Source organism: Meles meles, chromosome 4 (genome assembly GCF_922984935.1).
Source record: "Meles meles chromosome 4, mMelMel3.1 paternal haplotype, whole genome shotgun sequence".
Classification (NCBI taxonomy): domain Eukaryota; kingdom Metazoa; phylum Chordata; class Mammalia; order Carnivora; family Mustelidae; genus Meles; species Meles meles.
The window spans coordinates 11,891,716-11,919,372 of record NC_060069.1 but is presented as its reverse complement, the minus strand read 5'-3'; the positions used below and the strand labels follow the sequence as shown (position 1 = coordinate 11,919,372).

At 42.7% G+C, this 27,657-nt stretch overlaps 1 protein-coding gene across 2 annotated transcripts in view; it reads right to left on the bottom strand.

The window, feature by feature from the left end:
- The window catches only part of OXNAD1 (oxidoreductase NAD binding domain containing 1), a 37,257-nt gene that overhangs the window by 3,680 nt on the left and 5,920 nt on the right, over positions 1-27,657 (bottom strand). Inside the window, exons 2-6 of one of the 2 annotated variants that reach the window (XM_046002252.1) lie at positions 27,003-27,158; positions 24,686-24,809; positions 24,329-24,392; positions 11,787-11,893; positions 5,210-5,351 (exon numbers count right to left, since the gene is read on the bottom strand). In XM_046002252.1, coding sequence (XP_045858208.1) covers positions 5,210-5,351; positions 11,787-11,893; positions 24,329-24,392; positions 24,686-24,804 — 432 coding nt within the window. In that variant the 5' untranslated portion in view covers positions 24,805-24,809; positions 27,003-27,158. The remainder of the gene's footprint in view (positions 1-5,209; positions 5,352-11,786; positions 11,894-24,328; positions 24,393-24,685; positions 24,810-27,002; positions 27,159-27,657) is intronic. The other variant, XM_046002253.1, reaches the window with a different exon arrangement.

The following is a 27,657-nucleotide window of genomic DNA, read 5'->3' as shown; positions in this document are numbered from 1 at the left end:
TACATGGAGGTGAAAACTGGTTTGTAATGATCTGAGACTAGATCCTAACTCATTTACAAAAAAACGAAAGCATTGTGTATGGATCTAGTGGAGTCTGAATTTTCCAGAATGTACCCATTGTGTAGACTGTAGTCTACTGAATCCAGAACATCACCAAGTATGTTCATCACTGTTCTGGCCAACCACATGCCAGCTGGAAACCTGCATGTGTGGTCCTTCATCACCACGCAACCGCCTGTCCCATCCGCACCTGCAGAGAGGGCACTCACGACGCTGATTCTATGCCGAGGAACAGCCATCTGACCACTTCATTCTCTCTTCTAGTTAAGATCTGCCCAACCACTGATTTAGTGAAATACATGGTCTGTGACTAGGAATCCCTTCTTTTTATTTCTCCTTGGCATTACACCTAAGAGAATTATGCCACCAAAAAAAAAAAAAACAAAAAACAAAAACAAAAAAACCTTTCATGTGTTGATTACATTAACTTTGAATTTCATTTCAGGATAGTTCTAGAAAGAAGGCATTGGATCTGACAGGGTTGAGACCTCTAGTTTAGAGAAACTGTACTGATGCAGGAGTCAGAAGACTGAATTTTAAACATAGTCTATGAAATCCATCAAGTTCCTTCATTTCTCTGAGCCTCTGCTACCACATCTCTTAAATGGGTACCAACACCTGTCCTGCTCACCTCACAGGGCTGTGGTGGCCATCACGTGACACCCGGTGGGACGGTACTCCCTGCTGGCATCGAGCTCTATTATAAGAGAGGGTTTTAGTCACTGAAGCTGCCAGCGAAGAAAAAGTGCTGGGGGTGCCTGGTCCCTTCTTCCCTGTCACTAAAAAACAATCTAGGACTAAAGAAATTTGTATGCAGAGGTTTTGCTCCGTCACATGTTCCTGATGTAAATCAACGAAATGAATTCCCTCCTAAGAAGCAATAGTTGTAATGTGCTTTTTTTTTTTTTTAAGATTTTATTTATTTATTTGACAGACAGAGATTTCAAGTAGGCAGAGAGGCAGGCAGAGAGAGAGAGAGAGGAGGAAGCAGGTTCCCTGCTGAGCAGAGAACCCGATGCGGGCTCGATCCCAGGACCCTGGGATCATGACCTGAGCCGAAGGCAGCGGCTTTAACCCACTGAGCCACCCAGGCGCCCCTGTAATGTGCTTTTTAAAGACCAAACCCTCAGCACTCACTCCTCGGCGCCCTGCATGGCAGGTAGGCAGTTAAGTACTTTTTGACATGACTTTACTTGGGGGCTTTACAACTTAAAAGAAGAAGTCAAATCTCAAAGAAGAGTTAATCTCAGAGAAATAGAAGAAAAAACGAAAATTATTTTAATTCACAAAAGAGGTCCTATCTGGTATATTATAAATGAAGGGAAATCCTTTCTCTGAGGGAAAAAAAAAAACATCTAAACTTAATTTTAAATATGTGGGCCATTTTTATATGAAGGAGGATAGGTAGGCTTTATTTTTGACGAAAGAAATGAGGATCAAAGGAGCATTCTGTTAGGAGTACGTACAATCTAGGAATTACTACACCAGCCATCAAAGTGTTTTAAAATGCCCCTTCTTTGCAAGTTTCAAAAACAGAAGCTATGGTATGAGAAGTTCTGCCTAATGACGTCAACAGATTGAATCTCTCTGTCCCCTCCCTCCCAGTCTCGCTTGCCTGTGCACCTCTCTTTATCCCTAAGAATCGAAGAGTAAAAGAGACGAAGAAATGAGAGAGAAATCATTTTCCCCAATGGTCATCTTTAGCAGGCTTAGTAATGACAACAAAGCCTTTAAGATACTGTTTTTGAAACCGGAGTATTTTTAAAACCTGAAAGTTGGCCAAAAAAATTTTTTAAAAAATAATAATAAAAATAGAAGAAAAGAAAATGGGCCTGTCATCTCCTTAGTGACAAAATAATCTTGAATAGTCTATCTTCTCATTTGCTAGCATCTGGAAAGAATGAAAAGCCATCTTTGTCTTTTATTGATCCATAAAAGCTGCCAGGGTAGCACGAACACAACACCCCGAGTACCGTACACTGTAATACGGAAGTAAGCAAAGACATTACCTCCCATTATGCGGCATGTTTCGGGTATAGATTTTCTACTTGTAAAATAAACAACTTTTCCACAGCAACTGGAGCCCAGCACACAATAGGCGTCTAGAACCCTTTACCCTGCCAGGAGCCTGAGCCAAAGCAGATAAAATAAAGGAAGACATTTATGGCACTTTATCCCATGTCCCAACAGAGCAGCCTGTTGCCACCCAGACATTCACGTGCCTCCATTGTCCACTCTAATGGCTTAATAAGACAAATCCTCAGGAGGAAAACAGCCACCTGAGAATGGCTCCAAGAAAAATGTGACTTCATAAGGGCTGTTTGCAACTCCCACCGGGCAGAGTGGAGCAGGCACTACAATTAAAATGTGCATTCAAGCAATGCCACTTGGAGATTTTTTACAGCCTCCAAGAATAAGTTCCTTCACTGAAATGCCAATGAGGCATGAAACCAAGCAGGGGTCTGTGGACCAGCACCAGGTCAGGTCACATGGGAGGCAGATAACCAGAGGGAGCTCCATGGCCCTAGGAGCCGAGATGGCCAAGCTCACTGCAACCCTGGGCAAGGGATGCACGGAAACCTTGACAGTCCCACCCCCACGGCATTTTTTAGAGGCTCAGGATACAGCCTACAGACAGTAATGGGTGGAAATCCAAAAAGAATCTAAAAAGGAATGAGGCAGATGAGGACACATGGAAGGAATGACTCAGAAGGTCGGAGGGTAAAAATGTGACAGGATACACTTAGAATGGAAATGCTAAGGCAAGCAGCTGCCTTATTCTGAACAGATACAACTTGACATGTAAACCATAATTAGATTAGACATTTTTTGTGCCCCTATAGATTTAAAAACCTTTCTTTTTTTTTTTAACTATCTTGCATTAAAACTTGCTTGGGGAAGCAGGGGAGGGAGTATAGTTCTGTGGATTTTAAGACACACATAGATCTGCCTGCCTCCCACCAAAGCCAACATACAGAATAGTCTCGTCACTCCCCAAACCCCCCTCTGCTTTCCCTCTATGCTCACACCTTTCCCTACCCTAACCTCTGTTAACCACTCATCTGTTTTCCATCATTGTATTTCTGTCTTCCAGAGTGTGAAAAAATGGGATTATGGAGTATGTAACCTTTGAGACGGGCTTTTTTCCACTCAATATGTGGCCTCTAACACTCACCCAAGTGCAGTGCATCAATGGTTCATCCATTTTTACTGCTGAGTAACAACACATTGTATGAATGGATTACAACTTGTTTATCCGTTTACCTCTTGAGGAACACTTGGGATGTTTTCAGTTTTTGATAATTATGACTAGAACCACTATAAATGTTCACATACAGGTTTTTATATGAACAGAGCTTTCAGTTTCTCTAGAATAAAGATCCAGGAGCAGTATTACTAGGACTTAATGATAAATGTACATTTAATTTCATACAAAACTACCAAAATGTTTTCCAGATTGGCAGCAGTATCTAGCATTCCTGCTAGCAATATAAGCCATATAACAGAGTTCCAGTCATTCCACGTCCTTACCAGCGCTTGGTATTGCCAGGATTTTTAACTTTAGTAATTCTAATAGGTGTGTAGTGATATCCCACTATATCCGGTTTTAAATTGCATTTCCCTAATGGTGGTCAACATCTTGCCATTGCTTACTAGCTGTCCTTATATCCTTTTTAGTGAAGTGTCTATTCAGTCTTTTGCCCATTTTTAAATTACGCTTGTTTCCATTCTGCTGACTTTTGAGAGTTCTTTATGTATTCTGGATATTATATATCCTTTGTTGGATATCTAATGTGCAAATAACGTTCTCCGAGTCTGTAGCTTGTTTCTTAACATTCTGTTAACAGTGATTTTTGCAGAAAAACGTTTTTAATTTTTATTAAGTCTTATAAATCAATCTCCTCTTTTACGGATCTGGCTTTGGGTGTCATGTCCTAACACATCTGCCCTCAAGTTCAGAATATTTCCTATGTTTTCTTAAGAAATTGTTATAGTTTGGTGTCCTCTACTTAGGTCTACAACCTATTTTGCGTGAATTTTCAACATATAGTAGGACACTTAGGAAAGAGTTGTTTTTTTGCATATGGATAAACAACTGTTCCAGCACTGTCTACATGCTGAAAAGGTTATCCTTTCGCCACTGAATTTCTTCAGTGCTGTCGTCAAAAATCAAATGGCCATATGTGTGTTGGTCTACTTCTGATCTCTTTATTCTGTTCCATCAATTTTATGTGTCCCTTTACCAAGACCACACTATTTTGATTACTGTAGCTTTAATTTTAAACTTGAGCAATGTGATTCTTGCCACTTTATCCTTTTCCAAAACTGTTTTAGCTATTCTAGTCCCTTTGCCCTTCCATATAAATTTTAAAATCAGTTTATCTATAGCTACACTCTTTGTACTGGTACATTTCTTTCTGGCAAAGGAGATAAAGAAGATGGGATGGGACGGAGATTGTTGGTAACTACAGAATGCACACTCTAGAAATAAAAGGGATGGTCAAAAACATGAAGACAACTGATTTGTGCTGAGCTCATTCCTTGTTATCAGAGTTCTCGGAGGTAACGAATAGTCAGCTTATGTGGGATTGTGTCAGGTCCCGTGGTGAAACATGAGTGATAAGCCACAAATGTGGATTTCCTGCCAGGATCCCGTGTGAACAGCTCTCCAGAGAGGCAACGGCACCATGGATTTAGTTGCACTCAGCTCTGAACACAAGCAGGATGTAATCAGAAAGCACTACCTTTCCAATGACAGAACAATAGTTCAATTCCTTTTACTTAAGATACTTAGGGGACAAAATAACCTGATTTATAGATTTACCATTTACAAGACATATAGACAGAGTCAATTTAAAGAAACTTAAAAGTAAACTGTTTCAATACTAAAGTAGTATTCAACTGAACACTGGTAACCTAAAAGATACTTTAAGATCCCAAAGTACCTTTGTATCTTCCTTAATGCATCAGAAAGTTTCTGCTTCTTTGACCATTATGGAGTCTGAGTTCTGGGTGTGGGGGAGCTCATTGTGAGCAGGTACCCCTCCCATTCAAGCCTAGGTTTCTTAGGTGCATTAAGTGAGTTGAGCACAAACTTTGTGGGTAGGCAGAGATGCCCAGATATCCAAGTTTAAACAGGTTTGCTTACCTGATTGTGAATCCAGAGAGCAGGAGGGTGGTTCGTATATTTCACTGCCAATTCTATCATTCTCTCTTCTTCCAGCAGTCTGGGGCTGGAGCATATTGAGAACCCACCAACCACTGAGACTCCTGGGATAAAGAAATCAACCCTATAAAGAAAGGCAAATAAACTGAAAGTGGGCAACAAGATAACTAAAACTGACAAACTTTAAGCTAGTTAAAAGAAAAGATAAAATTAGTAAAATCAAGAGTGGAAGAGGGGACATCATCACCAACCTTACAAAAATAGAAAAGATTATTACAGGAATTCCATGAACAACTGTATGACAAAAATTTGGGTAACTTAGATGAAATGGACACATTCCTAAAAAGACAGAAATTACCAAATTGGACTCAAGAAGACACAAAAAATCTAGACCCCTAATAAGTAAATTGTTTTAGTTAATTTCAAGACTTATAGAAAGAAAAGGATAGGCATCACTGGTGAATTCTACCAAACATTTAAAGAATGCTAATCTTTTACAAACTTTTCCCCCAAAAAACAGAAAAGAACATTTACGAACTCATTCTATAAGACCAGTATTACCCTGCTACCAAAACCAGACAAAGACATAAGAAGAAAAGAAACTACAGTTCAATAACCCTTGTGAATATAATGCAACAATCCCAGGAATACTAGGTTGGTTTAACATCTGAAAATCAATCAGTGAAATACACCACTTAGTAGAATAATGGGCAAAACCCAGGTACCATCTCAATAGATGCAAAAAAAAGCATCTGGCAATATTTAAGACCCTAACATATAAAAATACTCAACAAACTATGAATAAGTGGAACTTCCTTAATCTAATAAAGGATATCTATAATATATTCAACATTTAACAGAGAAAAGCTACAAGTTTTTCCCCTTAAGACAGAAACAAGACGAGGATGTCAGTTCCTACCACTTCTTTTTAACACTGTACTAGATGTTCTAGCCAAGGCAATTAAGCAAGAAAATGAAATAAAAGGTACAAGATTAGAGAGGAAGAAATTGCAGATGACATGATGTTGTATATAGGAAATCCTCAGGAGGGTGCCTGGGTGGCTCAGTTGGTTAAGCGACTGCCTTAGGCTCAGGTCATGATCCTGGAGTCCAGGGATTGAGTCCCACATCAGGCTCCCTGCTTGGCAGTGAGTCTGCTTCTCCCTCTGACCTCTTCCCTCTCACGTTCTCTTTCTCTCTGTCTCTCTCAAATAAATAAATAAAATCTTAAAAAAAAAAATCCTCAGGAATCTATATTTGCTTTATCTACTATAAGGATATTAGAACTAACAGACAAGTTCAAATAGTGTTGCAAAATACATAAGTAATAAAAATCAATTGTATTTCTATACACTAGCAATTAACAATATAAATATGAAATTAAGAAAAAACAATTTTATTTATAATAGCATAAAAAAGAATAAGACAACTGGGAATAAATTTAACAAAGTAAGTATATAAGACTTGCAAACTGAAAAATTACAAAACGTTATGGAGAAAAATCAAATATCTAAATAAATAAAAAGACATCTAATGTTCATGGACTGAAAGAAAAATATTAAGATGGCAATACTCTTCAAACTGATCTACAGATCCAATGCAATACCTATCAAAACTCTAGCTGGTTTCTTTGCAGAAATTGACAAGTTGATCATAAAATTAATATGGAAATTCAAGGAATCCAGAATTTAACTATAATCTTTTTAGATTTATATCTTGTCTGAAATGAGCAGGAAATAGAGGCGGCTGAGTGGCTCAGTCAATTAAGCACAGTACTACCAATGTCTACAACACAAACATCCAATCTAGATGTTTCTGCGCCACCAAAGAGCAAAAGTATCATTTATCCCCATTATTTTATTTTCATGTAAGCCAGGAGGCCTACATGAAAATCACACTATGTTCTCTACTGATTTGATTTATGACCTTAAAAGATGTTCTCTTCTGATCTTTGGCCTTAAACATCTGGACATTTTCTGAGTCTTAAAAAAACCAGTCTGGACTGGAAGTGCTACAGAAAAGGTCCCCAGCATACTTTTGTCTATAGTCACTTGATTCTTTTCCACCAATATTTTTATTTACTTTTTTTTTTAAGATTTTATTTATTTATTGGACACAGAGAGAGTGAGCAAGCACAAGCAGGGGGAGCAAGAAAGAGAGAAGCAGGCTCCTGGACCCTGGGATCATGACCTGAGCTGAAGGCAGGTGCTTAACTGACTGAGCCACTCAGCCGCCCCTATTTCTTTTTCATTTCAGACAAGATATAAATCTAAAAAGTCTATAGTTAATATTTATTAACACAGTTGATGTATGCTCTCCGAGAAGAAATATAATAGTATCTCCACAGCTTCCATGTTTAAAAAAATAAGTTAATCGATGAGCTACTCTTGAGGCTTCATCTCCTGAACTCTAGCGCCCTCTGCTGCTTGATGTTGATCAAGACCATTCTCTCAGGTGAGGGAAAGGGGATCCTTCTCTAGCAACTTTGGAAAGCAACCTTTAAAAAAAATAAAAGGACTCCTTCATTAAATGCCACAAAATTCAAATGACATAAAAACTTCATCTGAATGGATTTAAGAAAATATGCATGATACATATTTAATGAAGCATCTGTGTAAGAAACAAGTTTTTTTTTTTTTTTAAATATTTTTTATTTAATTATGCAACAGAGAGAGATCACAATCAGGCAGAGAGAGAGAGAGAGAGAGAGAGAGAGAGAGAGAAGCAGGCCCCCCGCTCAGCAGAGAGCCCGATGCGGGACTCGATCCCAGGACCCTGAGATCACGACCCCAGCGAAGGCAGTGGCTTAACGCACTGAGCCACCCCCCCCCCACACACACACTTAAAAATGCCCCTTGCAAGATTAGCATTCTTGAAGCCGAGAGCTGAGGCACCTACTGCACTCTCAGGTGAGTACATATTAGAAGAACTGGGAGGAAGAGCCTATTTCTGTAGTGAAGCTACATATCGATATCCAGCTGTAACTCCAGGCAGCCCCGTCCCGCCCACAGATGCCGCCCAGTACCCGGCACACAGCAGACACACAAGTCGCGGCCAAATGTCGATGCTTTACCATGAGATCCTAAAACTCTTTAGTCCTCAGCGTGAGGCTTAGAGGCTTAGAGGCCCTGCCTCATCCCCTTTTAAGACAGAGGAGTCTTAAAAGACATACAACACTCACCAGACAAGCATGGAGGAGGACACAGTCTGAGCAAGGACACCAAGGACTGCGGCACTGTCTCTGTGCTGAGACATACAGGGCTCTCACACGTGAGAGGCAGGGCTGCGGACTGCCGCCATGTAGGTTAGATGCTGTCTACAATGCAGTGGCCCTGCTAGAGGGAAGGGGTAGAGTCCTTTTTCTGTAATCTTACTCCTCTCCTCTATTTCTTCTTGGAGTCCTTCTCTCAGTCACTTTCCAACATGAAAACTATGTTCTCTCATATGAAGTCAAAGATCTTGCTCTTTCCAAAAATGCTTTGGCCTTGCTTCCTTCCCCTCAGTGCCACGCAAGCCCAAGTGTGGAATGCGTCCTGACTGAGCAGGAAGGGCGCCATCTTAGTGGAGATGCGCACCCATCCACTACTATCTGGCCTGCTGCTCTTCCAAACAGCAGGGGAACCAGCCAAGGAACTAAGAATTGGAATCTGTCCCCTGGGCCTCACCAGCACAGATGACTTAACTGAGTGAAACACCAGCTATAACAAGGAGCAAAAGCAAACTCAAGAAGTTAAACACTAGGCATTGTGCTAAACACCTGACATATCCCAAGACAAAGGAATATTACTATTCCCTCTTTGAAGACATGGAAACTGAACTCAGAGAAAGAAACTACCCACAACACAGAGCTAGAAAAGCCAGCATGTGAGTCATGTGGTCTCCGGAGAACTAGGCATATGACGCTGTGGTAGAGACTCCCTCGGGGGATGGACCCCGCCCACAGCAGTGAGCTCGCAAGGAACACTGCATCTGCCAACCTAGGGCACGTACACACTACGTGAGGACTGCTGGTGACACTCTAGCCCCAAGAGAGAATCCCAATCTTTCTATTATCAGGAAGGAGAACTGATTAGGTCAAGAGTGGGACTCATGAAGGAGCTACATGCTAGGCAGTGGATCTACTGATGATAAAAACCTAAAAGGTTTAGCCCTGCTCCTAGGAGCAATGGTTTTGAGGGAGTACGCTCTTTCCACCTTTCTCTTTAGATTGGATTTCTTGAGTTCTTGGAACTGGTTTCCCAGTACAGGAATTAGACTCCTGCGTATAGCACAGGAAGAGCCCCAGAAGCTGATGTCTGGTCTATACTGAAGGTGTCTACCTGGAACTCTGTGCCCAAAGTTCCAGAACATTCATTCACTTATTTAGAGGCCGGTCTAGAGTCTCTCCGTCAGTCTGGCAGGTGTCAGAGGAGGCCCAGTGGTCAGGAATTCAGAGACGTGGAATCACGGCCCAATCTCTGACCCCAAAGATAAGCCCAAGAACAACCCTCTTACCTCTAGTAGCACCCCACTCCAATAATCCTACCCGTACCGGCTGCCCGGAAGCTACAGCCATACTGTCTCTCTCTCCCTGACCCTTCCCTTCTTCCCCAGAATGCCACACAGAGCTTACTACCAAGCTGATGACCTCAGCGAGCACAGAGCAAAAGCCATCCCAGCAACAGCACCAAAGATGCAGACATCACCAACCCAAGCAAATGGCCATGCTGTAACCAAGCAGTCAAATACCCAAAGGACTTACAACCCCCAGAGCCACACACTAAGTCAGTGGTAAGGGAGAAATCTTTTAAAAGGGGACATTCAGATGCCAGGAATGAATGCTGATGGACACCTGACCCGGAAAGGTCAATCGGTACTCAATAGCCAGAGATGACCCTCGAGACATCTGCCCTCTGGAGCAGGGTCCGTCAGGCACATTCTAAAGCCAGTCCCGACATGAGTGAGATTACCAAATCCATTCATCGATATGGGATACAGAACACCAACCCTGAAAAATTTTACCTTGAGGATCACAAGGGAACCCTATTTGTTTCTGTATCACTAAAAATACTATATATTTTTCTGATCGGGTAACTGCAATTCGCAAGAGCTAATACACTTGCAAACACACCAAGGTAGCAGCATTATAAACCAGCGCCTTCTCTAATCCAGAGTCTTGGTGCAATCCAGAGCTAAAGGCCCAGAGACAATGCTGTGCACTGGACCCAAACGCTTCCACAGAAGGGAAGTATGGAAAGACAGATCACTACAATTAAAGTTTCCACTTTTCAATGGAATAACTGCTTAACTATTTTTGAAGGGTAAAAATGTTGCCCGCCCCCCTAAAACAGCCCAAATGCATTTAATATGTATCACTGAACATGTGCAAAGATTGCAGTAAATTGCCTCACAAACGCAAATTAGTGCAATCAGCATCTTGTTTTCTAGTTCTAAATTCAAAGGCAAACTATTAACACAAGACTGCTCTCTCGCTATTATCACACATCCTCCTCCTAACAAAACCGCATTTCCAGATGGACTGCCAAAATTAGTCAAGTGACTCCTAAGAAACACTACCAAGATTGACACGCCAGAAATTCACTTAGAAATGAATGCTTTATTTAAATAAAGGAAACATACACCCAAACACACCTTTCCTAAGGAAATACAAGCTGCTTTATTTACAACTCCACTTGAATTGCAACTCGGTGAGGCCATTCGCAGGAACAGTGGGACAGCTGGGCCTGTCAGTATTCTGACCAGTCCCAGACCACCCCATTCAGCAGGGAGTCAAACCGGGCAGAATCAGGAGCGTGGTGCAGGTTGGGCCCGATTGGGGAATCCTGATAATAGATCCAGCAAAAAATTTAAATGCAACTCAGACAAGTAAGGCAGGAATTCAGTCGAGAGGGTGGTCAGCTCTATGACCTAACTGGGCATTCTTCTATCCAGACTGCTGTGTTTACTCTCTATCTGACACAACAACTAATTTTTAAAAATGTATCCATCCCCAACAACAAATAATCAACCAGTGCATTCTATCATAGCACCATTTCTGAAGAGCATAATCATCAGTTATCAGGTCCGTGGCTCAGAACTAAGCTTTGTTTCAATCTACAAAACTGAAGGCAGCAATTTTCATCTATGACTGAGAAGGTCAAGGGCTCAAAACCAAGGTGAGCTCTGGGACGAGGAAGGGAATCAGATTCTCCATGCCGAAAGAAGGCTCCTCCTGAATGGGGATGGTCTAGAATTCCTATTCCTCATGAGAAACAGCTAGCCACAGTAGTCCTTTCCAGAAGAAAATATAAGCCCTTCTAGGAGCACCTGGGTGGCTCAGTTGGCTGGGCATCTAACTCTTGGTTTTGGCTCAGGTCAAGATCTTAGGGTCATGGGATCAAGCCCCGCATCCGGATCCGTACTCACAACAGTCTACTTGAGATTCTCTTTCTCTCTCTTTCTCTCCAACCCTCTCTCCCTCTTCCTGCTCTCTTTCTCTAAATAAATAAATAAATACGCCCTTGTAGCTGATAGCACCTTCTTGAACACACAACACTACAGAAACAGAAAAGCCACTTACCACTGGCCAGCTTTAAAAGAAAAGTCTTTATCCGCAACAAGCAGGCGGAGCCTCTTCACAGATGGCGACTCATTCGCAGCCCCACACACCTTAGCAGCCGACACGACCTAGAGCCAAGAGATGAACTGTGGCTGAGGTTAGTGTGTTTACACACCAGGAACAAACAGTGGCTTTCTGGTAACTAAGGTTTGTTGAAATCTACAAAGACGTGATTTTTGAAAACTATAAAACAAGGAAAAGCATACTTCGCTTTAAAATGCTGCCCACCACCTGGTGAACAAATTTAATTATAATTTAATTATTTTTGAGAGACTTGCTATCCTACTAATTGAATTTTATTCTGCAGACAAAATTCATCTCTTAACGGGGCTGTTTAGTAAGTGTTGGTTTGTTGAGCATCTAGTATGTCCCACGTACCATGCTCGGTCATCTGGAAAGAGCGTGGGGGAACGGGAGCCCTGTGAACCACCTGCCCAGCGGGAGTATGTATGACGTACATAAAGTGAAACCCACCATAGGATATGAGCTTCTGTGTGTTCTGAGCCTGCGAGAAGTCCAGGACTAGCAAATTTCAGAAATTACAAGCACTAGAAACTCTTTTTTAGCAATTTCACAGTCTGTTGAATCTAATTATGGACAACAAATTGGGTTTGTATTCCCTATGTTTTCGTTTTTTTTAATTTTTTCTAAATCAGTGTTGATTATCTTTGACAAAATACAAACAGTCCACAACCTTTGAACAGTATCAAAACAGCCCTTCCCTACACATAGCTTGAGAAGCACTACTCCAAACAACATATCTGGTTTCTAGAAAACCCTAAAGTGTGAGCTAGGCTCTCCTCATTGTCATCCATACCTCAGCAACCCCCAAATTCAAAATGCCTCGACTTCCTCCTTCCTTTTCTGTTTCTTCTACCTTTGAGTTTTTGTTCCTCCTGAAATCTGGGGTACTTTCATGACAGAGGAGAAAAGACAATATGACTCTTTCCTCAACCTCTGACTGCCATTCCAACTCCACTTCTGTAAGCAAACAAAAGCAGCAGCAGGTGACCAAAATACAGTCATTCTCCTTAGATGGTGTTAGCTTCGCTGTTTCACTGAAGCGTGCCTTGGAAAGTTGTCAAGATCAAAGGACCTCACACCCTAAAGCTGGCTCCTTCAGCCCCTTTCTCCAACAGGCCTAGATTGAATCGAACTACCAGTGGGAAACAACTTTTAAAAACCCACTGCAAAGTTCTCCAGATGGATGGTGGTCTCCCTCACCGACTCAAAACATCTCTGGAAATGTCTTACCCTTCTCTTGCTCCCATAAAATCCCTTGCCTCTCTTCCTCTGGATTTTTGCCAGTCTTCCTTCTCCTCTCCCTGAGAGCAAGTGGGTTGGTGTCCACACCGAGCTTCTTCCTGCACTTCTGGTCCTAGTCTTGCCCTCCCTCTCCGAACCAGGGTTGCACCTACTCCCACCGGCCCCTTCCTTCAGGGTCACGATTCCTCCCCTTAGACCTCCTGCTTATCAGACACGGTACCTACTGCCATTTGCCTGCCCTGAACAGTTCAACGACAGAATAAAAAGCAGCAGCACAGTGTGGCTGCCAACAGCACGGGCTCTGTCACCACACTGTCGCACACTGCCTGGGGTGTAATCGTGCCCCCAGCACACACTTAGCAGCTGTGGGCCTCTGGGCACATTACCTAGTCTCCCCTCGGCTATAAAATAAGATCAACACCTGTATCTCAGAGCTGCAGGGGGAAGTAAAGAAGCAATACATGCAAACCCCTTATAATGTGCTGGCTCCTAGTAAGTTCCCATTCACTGTCGGTTATAATGTATCTTAATGCATTCATGATAATTAGCTTCTTAGTGTTTATTATATTATACATTACCCTATATTCATATATTGATATCTATACAAAACTACCCCAGGGCTGCCAGGCAGGCCCTCACACACTGAGTACTGCACACCCCCGGGGGCCTAGTCTCATGAACAACACCAAGCACCTGCAAAGTACAGTGGTCTTGTACCACATCCTAGCTATTTGCCAGAAGACTTCAAAGCCACACTGTCCTTAAGCTATTTTAGAAATCTTGTCTTTAATCACTGGCTCTACTGATACTTCCTCATTCAACAGAATCTTCTCCGTCCATGACACTCTTGGTCAACACAGCTAACTGGGCTTCCACTCTCCAGCAACAACTTCTAAAGTGCATGGACACCTGCCTGAACAACCAAACTCAAATGTCCAGGCTCCGTTCTCCCACTCCCTGAGCTCTCTGCGCTCCATACTTTTGACACATTCTCCTTGCCTGGGAGAGCTGATACGAACTCTCCAGGTCTCCTCCTGCCTCTCCGACCGGGTCCTCGCACTTCCTCAATGGCCTCTCCCTCTAAACTGCCTCGCTCCCACCCCCTCTCCCACCTCTAGGCCACAGCTCTCAGGCATTCTCAAAGCTACTAACCCTCATCCCAACTCATCATTACTTCTCTGGCAATCAGGCCCACATCTGTGCTCCCCTGTGAGTAACAGCCAATGACTGAGGAGCATTTATCTCAGGTGTATTCTAGGTGCGGGCTTAAGGGTCTCATGGACACCAATTCATTTAGTTCATAGGAATAATTAGATTGTATCCCAGCAGATGCTGCTACCTTCCATTCTGAATGAGGCAACAGAAAGGTTTGGTAACTTGCTCAAGATCACTCAGGAATGGCTGAGTCAGGATTTGAACCTAGGTGCGCTTGGCCCCTTATTCACATGACAGTCCCATCCCAATGGCAAGCTCACTTCTGTGTCCAACGAAATCCGCCATATTCATCTCTTCCACAAACATTCCCTGAGCATGTGCTGCCTGGCACTGAGGACGCAGAGATAGGGTCCCACAGAATCAGTTGCTTTCCCTCACCAGGATTTCCATTCAGTTCTTATCCTGAACTCAAGAGTCAAATCCATTTTCAACTGGTACATGTATACACGTAAATGTACATACACACGCGCACACGCGCACACACACAAACACACACACACACACACACACACACAGAATCCTTGACTCTCCTCCAAGCATCCTGTCCCTACCATGAACAAGTTCCACAAACTCAGCTCGTGTCTTTTCCTCCCCATGCTCACCCATTGGCATCCTAAGCCAAGAATTTCTTCTCACTTGAACTGCTGCCTTAGCCTTCCTGTCTCTCTCAAAGCAGCCAACAGCTAAATACTGCTAGTATTCTGACCTCACTGAGTGACCCTCCAGCTCAAAAACCTTCAGTGGCTAACACTCAACTGAAAAAAACAAAAACAAAACCAAAACAACAACAACAACAAAACGCTAAATGGCCTTTGTAGCTTGACCTCTCTTGTATCCGTAGGCTAGTGGTTTACCAGCCAAGCCGGGACAATCTGCTGGTTCTCAAAGGCACCTGACATTTGCCCGCCTCCCAAAACCCCACCTAGGTCATTTGGCACGCACCACATTCTCAGCCCCCTCCGTCAACCTCCTTCCTACTCACCCTTCCAGGCCTTGCTCAAAGATTAACCCCTGCCTGACGTTTTCCTGCTTCTCTCCACCCCCTCAATTCTACCAATAAAATGTTTCCATCTTCTTATCATACTTAGCACATCTTAATGTAACCACCAATCCTCAAGAACAAGTCTCTTCCACCACACGAGACTACAGGCCTCCCAAGGTCAGGTACAGAGTACAATCTGTGTCTGTATGAATTCCCCAGATCAAGCACAGGGCTCAACGCATGCTGAAGATTGAGTAAATAAATACTTGCAGAATGAATGAAAACTCTAAGAGTCACTTAAAGTTAGTTTCCTGAACAAAAGTTAGATGTTCAGGAGCCTTTTGTTGTTTAAGAAGATAAGGAGGAGAAGGGGTAACCACTACAGAAAATCTAGATTCATGCTTAATACTGTGGGAGAGGTAAGGGAAGGTGGAACTTCTTCAGTAGAACAGGAATCTTCCTTTGTCTGCCAGATACTAATTCAAATACCTTATTACAAAAACAAGTAATAAGATGCACCAGAGGACTCTCCATTATGTTATTGCTCTTATTTTTCTTAGATATACCAAAAAAAAAGTTTATCGTATAAACATTCATTATTTTCTTTCAACATAATAATCTGTAAAAACATAGCCAAGAGCTAGATTATTTAATTTATAACAGTTTAACTGGCATCTGTTGGATTCACTGATAAAACTAGAAAGCTTTAAGAACAACCTCAAGAGTCACCTGGGGGCAGGGAAACCAACATTCATCATCACCAAGGGGGACCCAGGCAGAGGAGCACAGAATTTCAGCTGGAAGGTCAGCATGCTTCAGTCAATGAAAATGAAATCAACAATCACTTGCTAATGTTCAAATATAAAATTCAATGAAGAAAAGAAGTTAGACTTTCTATTAAAAAGTCATATTTTCACTTAGATAGCCTCTATGAACAAAAATGTTCCCAGACGTTTTATGCTTATTGCTATTAGTACAAACGGTAATACACCTGTTGTGATCAGTCCTACTAACCTGGGCAAAACTGCTCTAACCGGTCACACAAAATATGTTGCATGATTCATGATTTTTTAACACATGCCTTCCTATTAATACTTTATCTTATTCAATTAATGCAAATCTACATACTACATAAAGAATTCTAATAATGTAGATTAAAAACATTGGAAAAATCTTTTTGAAGGCCACATCTTTATTTTATTCTGGAGCTAGTTTCATATAATTAAGAACTATAATCATGGCCCTTGTTATATGCCATTCTTTCTTTACTTTTACGAATAAACAAAACATGATGGAGAGACTATACGTTTTAACATTTGTACTTGTTCTCATGCTTAACGTATCAAAAGATTTCACAACTGAAAACTTCAACTGGCCATGTCCTAAGTTAAAACACATGGCAGGAAATGAAGTTTTCCATAAAATAACATTTAGACTCTTCTACTGTTCAATAAAATAACAATAGGTTTGCCAACTTTTACTAGCACACATTTTTAATGGTTTGACGGAGTCAGCATCTAAAAGGAAATTCCATCATACTGATTTTAAAAACTGGTTTTATGTAGGGTACTTTGTTGTTACTGTTGCTGCAAAACTCTCTGTGCAGGAAATAGGTCTTTCTTTGGGAAACCTAGCTGGCTTCCTCTGTTCACTCCCATCCATTTGTTTGCTGTTTAAAAATGTAGACAAAGCCAGGATTAGAGATAACCTTAAACAAAAATACCATTAGGACACAGAGAATTTCAGAGTCGAAGGAAATTTTAGTCATTATCCAAAATAGTACATCATTTTACATACAGGGAGATCAAGGCCCAGAGATATTCTTTAAACTGTGGCAGAAAACAAATGTGATGAGTAGGAATCTGACTAAATGTAACTGGTTTTATGAAGTGATTTACTGACAAGGAAAGATCACAAATTCCTGCCAAATGGACACCTTGGCCTGTCCATACCTTGTCCTGGCATGACAAATGGCATCTCCTTGCTCCTACCAAAGGCTAACTTGTCCCCCTGGGCTGAGTTTCCTCTCTGCTTTCTCCAGCAGTTCCCTCTCTCACACATCACTCCTCTTCTCCCCTCTCCAAGACACACAGATTTCGCAAGCGCACAATCTTCCACTCACCTAACGTCAGCCGCAAACATCTACGCACAACTTAACCATGCGCCCGGCATTTTGCGTACACTCATTCATGCATTCTTTGCAACAACTCTAGAAAGCAGGCATTACTATTGTCATTCCCATTTCTTTAAAGATTTATTTATTTACTTTAGAGAGAAAGAAAGCACAAACAGGAGGGGGCAGAGGGAGAAGGACAGAGACAAATCTCAAGCAGACTCCACGCCGATATCGGTGCCCACCGCAGGGCTCGATCCCAGGACCCCAACATCATGATCTGAGCCAAAACCAAGAGTCGGAGGCTTAACCAACTGCGCCACCCAGGTGCCCCTCATTTTATATATTTTATATATATTACAAAACTGAGGCCCCAAGGCTAATAAGTGGCAAAGCAGAGATTCAAATTCAGGCTTCGGGCCACTGTGCTTTGCTGCTTCTCAAAAGACAAACAAAACAAGCCTCTCCCTTAATCTAGTTGTCTGGCCGTTTCTCTGCTCACATTCACATAAAACATTTTCAAAAGGGCATATAGCCCTGGCTTCACTTCCTTCTCCCCCATTCTCTCTCCAACAAAGTCCAGTCAGGCTTTCACTCTCAGCAATGTACTAGCGGTCATTCTGGTCACCCATCTTCTATTTTGCTATATCCAATGATGCCTGTCCACCTAGAGGTCAACAGTTGACCACTCCTCCCTTGAAACCCTTTTTCCTGGCTTCCCCAACACCCTGCTGATTTCCCTCTGGCCTCACTGGTCCCTCCTTTTCTGCTGTACCTCCAAACGTTGACACATCCCAGGGCTGAGCCGCAGGCCCCTTCCCCTACTCTCTACAAGGCTAAAACCTTTTATTTCCAGCAGTGAACTCCAAACTCATATATCCAACTGCTGATTTGAATTTCCATTTCAAATGACACATCCAACATAAAACTCTTCTATCTCCCCAAGCTTCTTCCTTTTTATTATTATGGGAAAATGAAACATATACAAAACCAATAGAAACAGTATAATGAATCTCCACTGTACCCGTAACCCAGATCCAACAGCTGATAGGAGCTGATGAAACTTACGGCTAATCTTATTTCATCTCTAACTCTACCCACATTCCACCCTCCCACCCCGGATTATTCCAAAATTGAGCACTTTGTTTCCCCTCCTCCAACTCTTCTTCTCCATATTAGCAAATATATGCATCATTATCTACTCAGATTATTCAAATCCCAAAGCTAGAAATCTCTTGGTTTCTGCTCTTACTGCATCCACTACAGCCCTTCCACTCCCAGTCTGTGAATCCTATCAGCCCTTCCTCGTCTAAGTTCCCCACCTCCACCCCTACACCCCTATTCGAAGCCACTGTGACTTCTCCTGGGACTCTGTCCTTAGCCTAGTCCTCCACACCTCTAGCTGGTATCAAAGCCCATCAAAAGCTATGTTCTATCGAGCAAGAGGTGACCCATTGAAAATATAAATCATATGGCATTTCTCGGCTTAAAACCTTTCTTCATTCCCCTCAGAATCAAATCCCAACTCCTATACAAGCCCATAATAGTTTATACAGCCTGGGCCCCGCCTACCTCTCATCCTACCACCTTCCTCTGAATATGCCAAGCTCATTTCTGCCACCAAGCCTTGGCTCTTGTCTGTTCCTCTGCCAGAAATGGTGTGCCCGTGGCTGGCTCTTTTCCTCTTGTCTTGGCTCGGTGTTACACACCAATGTAGAACAGCCACCCCCGCTGCCAGCCGGTCCTGCCTCCCAGGACCCTACCCTGTGTTCCTGCCTTCAAGGATCGACGACCTCTGACATTCTCTGACGTGCCCCAGAATGAAGCTCCTGCTTCAGGCGCTGCTGTAGCTGCCGCACGTGGAACAGGGCTGCGCACACAGCAGGTCTTCAGAACAGGTCTGCCGGATCTCAAATAAAATCTATTTCATCAGATTAGATCCCATAGGGGAGAAATGGAAAAGAGTCTTGCTTTTCAAATGGCCTAATTTGTTGAGCAAAAGTGTGTCTGTGAAAAGCACTGACACTACACATTTTATTTTTTATTTTTATTTATTCATTTGAGAGAGGGAGAGCGCAAGAGCACAAACAGGGGTTAGGGTCCGAGGGAGAAGCAGACTTCCTGCAGAGCCAGGAGCTCGATGGAGGGCTCCATCCCAGGACCCCGGGATCATGACCCGAGGGGAAGGCAGATGCTTAACCAACTAAGCCACCCAGGCGCCCCTACACATTTTAGACAGTAGTGAGTTCTGGGTACTACTAGGAAGTGGCAGTATAGGCAAGTCCTCATTTTCCACAGCTCCCACCTGCTGCTGCAAAACCACGCACTATACTTGCACTGTCACCGCGTCCCTTGAGGTGGAGGCCATTACCATTCCTACTACAGAGTCACTCATCCAAGGCAGTACAGGTGATCAGCCCCAGGAAGGTGGGGGGCGGTTAACACTCGTTTCTTCTACTCAGTGAACACGGAACATGGCCTCTGTGCCACCAGCACTGTGCTGGACTCTCTGGATCAACACTGGCATGCCGGGCCCTCCACCAAGAAGCCCCCCTCTCCGTTGGCTTCCACCCGGAGCAGGGTAGGAGCCATAGGCCGGCTGCCAGGCCATCATACTACATGGCCCTGGGAGTCTCACCGCAAGACTGGGCCCAGGCCCTCCACAAGCCGCACAGCTACCTCTCGGAGATGGAGGCCTGAGCTTTCTCCCCACCGTGCTCTGCTGTCGAAGCTGACAGTGTGGTAAGGCTACTGCTGTCTACGGCTCATCCTAGACTGGATTATCTCTCCAAGGCTGTCTATCAGACACTGATAAGCACAGCAAATTAGGCATCAACTGTTAGAAACATTCCAGATTAAGGAGATCCCTGCCCAGAGGCCCCCAAGTTGGAGAAGGCCATTCCAGCACACGATCTTCCCAGAATGTGTAGGTGATGACTGGCAGAGAATTTTAAGGGTTCAACTCGGGACACAGTCCAGACCTCCAGCTAAGCAGCTCACCCCACTCAAACCCAACCCTCCACAAAACTACAGATCAAGCAGACTATTAGCACTTGACAGTCAGCATGGGGCCTATAAGACCCCCAGAGCTCTTTGCCCCAAGAGCCCAGCCATTTGACTGTACGAACTAACTACTGTGCCAGCCCCAAATCTCTCCTTTCTTACATCAACACTTAAGTTTTGGTTTAGAACACAGATGAGGGTATGTGAAATTTATCTTCCACTGTGTTGCTCAATTAAACTTGGTCCAAATCAAGCGTCACATTGTTCTGTTGTAGTAGAAAGAGAAACCCATTTGATATCAAAGATCTGAATTCAAGGGCTGAAGCCCCAGCTTACTAAACAAGTCCTTCAAATGTAGGCCACAATGTAATTTGCATCAAAAACAGGGCACTCCATAGAGTGAAATAGGATGACAGCCTGGGCAAATCAGGAAGCAGGGTCATCCCACCTAAATCTCTGAAATCTTCACTTTCTCATCCGTGAAACGGGGTGAGGACCCCTTCACCTCCCTTGCAGGGTGCCTGTGAGAATGAAGTAGCAACTGGTAACAATCCAGTGCTTTGTCAACAAAAAGGTACTGACGCGCAGAGGCATTTTTGGATAAGGCTCATCAGGCTTCCAGAAGAAGCGAACTAGTACAACCGATAAAGGATCAGAGGTGTCTCTGCAGGGAACCAGGTGCATAAAATCAGCCTCTTCTGATCAGACTCCCACTAGAACATGAGGTCAAGGACTTTATGTATCACGCTCAGTGCTGCAACCCTAAAACCTAGCCTAGGGTCTGGCATATCTCCAAACAAATGCATTCGGATTCGTCATTTTAAAAATGCTTTCCTTACCAAACTGCTGTCAAACTGGGGAGCAGAGTCCGTCTTGCTCAGTGGGCCAGCCTTCTAGAGGCCAAGCATGGAGTGACCCCTCCAGTGAAATCTCAGTCTCACTTCAACAATCCTTACAGCATTACATAATCTTACTTTTATCTCCTTGACATTTCTAAGGTTACCCAGACTGCTCATTCTTTGAGCCTTAAGAAAAAAATCTTAACTTGAACACCAACAGTCAAATGTCATCCAATTCAGACCTCAGCTTCCTGCATCAGCATGACCTCAGGCTGGTTACATTTACAGCCCCAGATAAGAAAGAAGCATTAACATCATAATATGGTCACTCAATAAATTCTTCAGAGAGAACTCAAGCCCGAACAAGGAAAAAACCTTTCTGAGTAGGTGAGTGCTCTATTCTTTAGCCCCTCCTAGAGGGGCAGCAGGGTCCTGAGGCCTAGGAGTCAGAAACAGGGCTGGAGCTTCCGGCAGGGAGAGCCGCTAGCTTATCTCCTTGGCTCTGCTTCCTCTTTCATAAAATGCAGATGCAGTCCTGTTCTGAGGCAACCTCACAGACTTGAACTCAAGAGCAAGTGACGTGCCGGGAGTCTTTTCTGTAAAGTGCACTTGCAATACAAGTTAAAGGCCAGAGTGCAATGAATCGGTGATCTATCCATTTCTATTAGGGCCCAAGCTGAGATGCTGTTCATTTCGGCCAAGTCCAAGGTCAGGCTCCTGCTCTATGGCTAGGAGCCATCCTCTGGAGGAACTGGGATGAGACCCCACAGACCTTATATACCCACTGAAGCTGTGGCTCAGACACCATCTGGCTTTATCCAGCTGCTCCCAGCTCCCATTCTGTTTGGGAGATGAGAAGAAATAAAAAATGAAGAAAAAAAGAATTGCAAATGGAAAATTCTTCTGCCAAGGTCATACCATGGGTGCATTTTCTGACTTCTGGACATTAAAATTCTTAACTTTGCAATCACACTATTAGAGCTTACATTAACTTCCTGTGTAGTTATCTTAAAACTTTACTCAGGGACCCCGGGGTGGCTCAGTTGGCTAAGCATACGCCTTTGGCTCAGGTCCTGATCCCAGGGTCCTGGCATCAGGCTGCCAACCTGGGGAGGAGTCCACTTCTCTTTCTGCCCCTCCCTCTGCTTGTACACACTCTCTCCCTCCCTCTCTCAAATAAATAAAATCTTTAAAACAAAAAACTCCTCTCAAAAAACACCCCAATAGTCTCAATACTTTTGTCCTATAAAATTCTGAAATGCTACTCTAATTCAGGAATTGGCAAACTATGATCCACAGGCCAAATCTGGGTATTTTGATAAATAATGTTTTATTGGAACATAGTCACTTAGATTTATTATGTGTAATGTATGACCACTTCACACTACAAAGGCAGAGTTTTGTAGTTGTAACTAAGACAACATGGCTCATGAAGCCTAAAATACTTACTATCTGGCCCTCTATAGAAAGTATACCAAACCCTGTATACCAAAGTATACCAAACAACAGAAAAGAATGTAGTTAAGCTTGTCAAATAAACTGCTTTTTCTTCAAAACCGGCAAGATTTCTTTTTTTTTTAATTTAAAAAAAATTATTTATTTGTCAGAGAGCAAGAGACAGTGAGAGAGAGAGAGAGAGAGAGAGAGAGAGAGTGAGAGCGCACAAACAGGCGTAGTGGCAGGCAGAGGGCAAAGCAGGTTCCCAGCTGAGCAAGAAGCCCAATGCAGAGCTTGATCCCAGGACCCTGAGCCAAATGTAGATGCTTAACTCACTGAGCTATCCAGGTGTCCCAAGATTTCACTTTTTTAAAAAGAAATTCTAACAAGTCACATATTTACAGAATGAGCATTTTTGTACGTTGAGCAAACCAAAAAGAAAAAAAGAATTTTCAGATTTATCATCACTGGGGAAACTGTACTTTTCTCTACATCCATAAATCTATTATGCTGAACTAATCTCAAAAAATATTGGCCTAAAACTGAATCTACAAACACAGTACCTCTGATCCCAAAGCAATTTTCTTTAGAATTAGCTTGAAAAATGGGGCCTAAACAATAGTCTTTTACATTAAAGTATTATCTTACTATTAATACTAAAAATCAAATTCCTGCAACAATGCAATGTCTGACCATGTTTATAGAAGTGTGTAATAATTTTCTTACTGTTTGAATACACAACAACACTAAGCTAAATATATCTAAATATGTGAAGAATTACTCGAAAAGCAAAATCCAATATCCAATTTATGTTTTTAAAACAAAATGGGATTACTCACTGAGTTAAAGGGTGAGGATCCTTTATTTCCCAGCCCTTGACACCCCTTCAGGTGGTAGATTATCTTTCTAGGGTCTGAATATGGTGGAAAAAAATCTGCACATGGGAAGGATAACAAGAGCTCATCCACCTTCCTTTCTCAGATGTTAGTGCTTTCTCCTCTGATGAAATAAGTTGTTCTAAAGTAGGGATAAGAACAAGGACTTTAAGACATGATGCCAAAAGAAGCAAACAAACAAACAAACAAACAAAAAAGGAAAAGGTAAGCTACTCATAAAATATAGGCTGTCAAAGTTCTATCCTTAAAATATAACCGTAAACACTACACATGTCCTGAGCGTAAGTCCCTCAATTGCTGTTATACTCCCTTCATCAAAAATTAATCCATTTATTCTGTTTTTTTTTAATTTTTTTTTTTATTTATTTGACAGACAGATCACAAGTAGGCAGAGAGGCAGGCAGAGAGAGAAGAGGAGGCAGGCTCCCTGCCGAGCAGAGAGCCTGATGCGGGGCTCGATCCCAGGACCCTGGGACCATGACCCAAGCCAAAGGCAGAGGCTTTAACCACTGAGCCACCCAGGCGCCCCCATTTATTCTCAGTTTTAAAGGAAAAATGTGAGTATTTCGCTGCCAACTTTTCGAATCAGTTGTCATATTTCTTATCAGAAAAGTTCTGAACAAAAACATAACAAACTTTCCCAGACTGTCCTTCAAAGGGATGGAGCTCATCTATGGCCTCCTCCATGAGCTGGTCATAACTGTGTGCACTGTCCAGCCTAGAAAAACTTGCCACAGCCCAAAGATACAAACCTCCCGACGAACGACACTGGCGGTTCTCTCCAAGTGATCAGTTTTCCTTTTGGATTTCATTGTGCTTTAATAGAAAGTAAAATTAGATTATTAAGTATTATCTTCATAAAAGTAATTAGTTGCCCCTGTAATATCATGATTATCCAAAATACACTAGAACATTACAGATCCTAGAAAGTGGTCAGTGAAAATCTGCACATCTAACTCGAGTTTAACAGTCTATGGGTGGAAAAGCATTTTTTAAGCAAGATGCTCTGCTATGCCTTCGGGAGTCTGATAAGCCTCCCATAACCATCAGCAGGTCAGGTCTTTGAATCACCTCAAATGAGCCAGAAACTCAAAGGGCCAGAAACCCACCTTGTCAGAGTAAAGTGGCGCAAAGCGCTGGATGTCAGTCTCAGTGAAGCAGCCGGACTGCGGATGGTTCCAGAAGAGCTTCGCAACAACCCGGGGACCAAGACAGCAGCACAGGCCATGACACCTCCCAGGCAAACATAAAACTGAAGTTAAAATATTTTAAGAAAACGTAGGGAAATACCAGACTATTTTAGGGGCCAGTGAAGGAGGTTTGGATTTTTGCTTGTAGTGTTATGAGCTGATCTAACGAAACAAAGCAGTTAAAGGCCTAACTCCACTCTGACAAAATTTCTGCCACTATTTAGCACTGATTCACCTGATCTCCACAGTACATGTATATGTAATTAGTGGCACCATCAAATTCTCATGCTATTAGTTACCAAAACCACTAACCAAGCTCATGTGACTCATCTCGTGCTAGGAGAGGAGAGGAGAGGAGATTTTGTAACTGTCCAATAACTGTAGTCCACCCAAACAGCACCAAATAAGTCTTTAATAATTCTTGCTAGACGAAGCACAAGGAGCAAATCTTCTGACGTTCAAGGCCATGAGGATAAACTAACTGCACCGATGTGCAGGCACACAGATGAGCATCAAATACCACACTGAATGAAAAGAGTAAAAGCCGGACTCAAAAAAAAGCATATGTTGGGGGCGCCTGGGTGGCTCAGTGAGTTAAAGCCTCTGCCTTCGGCTCAGGTCGTGATCCCAGCGTCCTGGGATCAAGCCCCACATTGGGCTCTCTGCTCAGCGGGGAGCCTGCTTCCTCCTCTCTCTCTGCCTGCCTCTCCGCCTCCTTGTGATCTGTCAAATAAAAAATTAAATCTTAAAAAAAAAAAAAAAAAAAAGCGTATGTTGCGTGAGTCCGGTCAGAAAAAGCACAAAAACAGACTAAACTAATCTATCAAGTTCAAAATCAAGCTAGTATGTACCTTTGGGGAGGTTAATAGTGGCACCGCTGTTTCTTAATCTGAATTCTGATGGTGTGGGTATTTCATTTTGTAAAAATGCATCAAACCACATAAGATTTTTAGGGGATTAAAGATACTCTGTCTGGTACCATGGTGACAGCGATAGATACATGTCTTTATCCATTTGTCTAAATCCATGGAACACGCCACACTGAGAGTGACGTGAACTACAGATTCCAGGTGATGACGCTGTGTCAGGGGAGCTCGACAGCCGTCACGGATGGACCACTCTGGTGGGGGACACTGACAGTGGGGAAAGCTACCCAGGTGTGAAGGCAGGGAAAACACAGAGAATCTCTACTTACCTCTCAGTTTTGCTGTAAACTTAGAAATGCTTAAAAAAAAATTAAGTCTTAAAAAAATTAATTTCAAGCTGTCCAAGGATTTATGTACTTCTGTTTCAATAAAATGTTAAAAAAACAAAACAAAACCAGAAAGATTACCCAACATTTAAATTCTAAAACCTTTAGGCTTATCAAAAAAAGAACTGATGGTGAGTCGGATGATATTTTTGGTTCCTACCCTTCTGTTGTCCTCTGCCAATTTTTGAGTATTTGTCTCAGACGGTCACATTTAACATATTATACTGCCATATATAGCTGTCCTTTCCTATATTAGAGAATAAATGAAAATGTATATATACAACCTTTTTTCTGAACTTTTGGGAAGATACTATATAAATTAATTGTAATAAATTTAATGTTAGAAAAATTCAAGCTAACTGTGCTTACGTTCCTACTCCACATTTGTTAAGTTAGTTCTTCATCGGACAAATATTTATTAAGAGTCCATTAAGTGGGGGCGCCTGGGTGGCTCAGCCGGTTGAGCCTCTGCCTTCAGCTCAGGTCGTGATCCCAGAGTCCTGGGATCGAGCCCCGTGTCGGGCTCTCTGCTCAGTGGGGAGCCTGTTTCCCCCTCTCTCTCTGCCTGCCTCCCTGCCTACTTGTGATCTCTGTCAAATAAATAAAAAAATTAAAAAAAAAAAAAAAGAGTCCATTAAGTGGCAGACACTGGGGATACAGACATAAATGAAATGAAGACCTTCTGAGGGAGATTACGTTTTAGAAGACAGACAGAAAACAAATAAAAGTAAATAATCAAGTGATATAAAAGTCAGCTATAACCAAGTCGTATCAAAAAGCACTGCTTTCTGACTAAAAGATCTATTTCCTGTCATAGTGTGTCACAGCATCATTGTGGGTAAACATGCTACTCACTTTTCTAAGAAATGAAAAAGCATGAGGCCTTTCACCTCGTGTATGACTACTAAATGTAGTTTCTCTCCTTTGAATGTACTAAACTAAAAATGGGACATTCGTTGTTGAAAGAAGGAAGGCGAAACTTACTTTAGAAGTCCATGAGATCTTAGGAGTCATTAAGTATGTGGCTGGCTGACTGCCTGACATGCAATACTTTGGTCCTGGTATTATAGTGAGACCTTTGGATAGACAATGGTTGAAACAAGGGCGGTGTTTCCATATACTGAAATTCTCACAAAGTTCCTGCAATAGCAGAGATGACATGTAAGAACCACGTTCTGGGAAACGGTGAAAAGGCACTCTGGGCTGCAAAAGGCAAGGCTCATTACAATCAGCAAGCATCACCTCACAGCAAGTCTACTCTTCACTACCTCCTTCCCATCAATTCCTCCTCCTTGTGTTTCCACTTGTCTCTTCTGATTGTTTCCTCTTAATGCTTCCCTTTTTCAGCTTCCTTGGCCTGTCTTTGACTCTTTCTCCTTATGATAACCTGCCCCCCACCCCCACCCCATGAAAGCCCAAAGCAGGGGCCCCTGGGTGGCTTAGTCAGTTAAGGGTCTGCCTTCTGCTCAGGTCATGATCCTGGGATTGAGCCCCCTGTCAGGCTCCCTGCTGAGCAGGGAGTCTGTTTCTCCCTCTGCCTCTGCCCATCCCCTCCGTTCCTGCTCTCTCTCTCAAATAAATAAATAAAATCTTAAACAAACAAACAAAAGAGACCAGACCAATGGCTGGAATGATATAG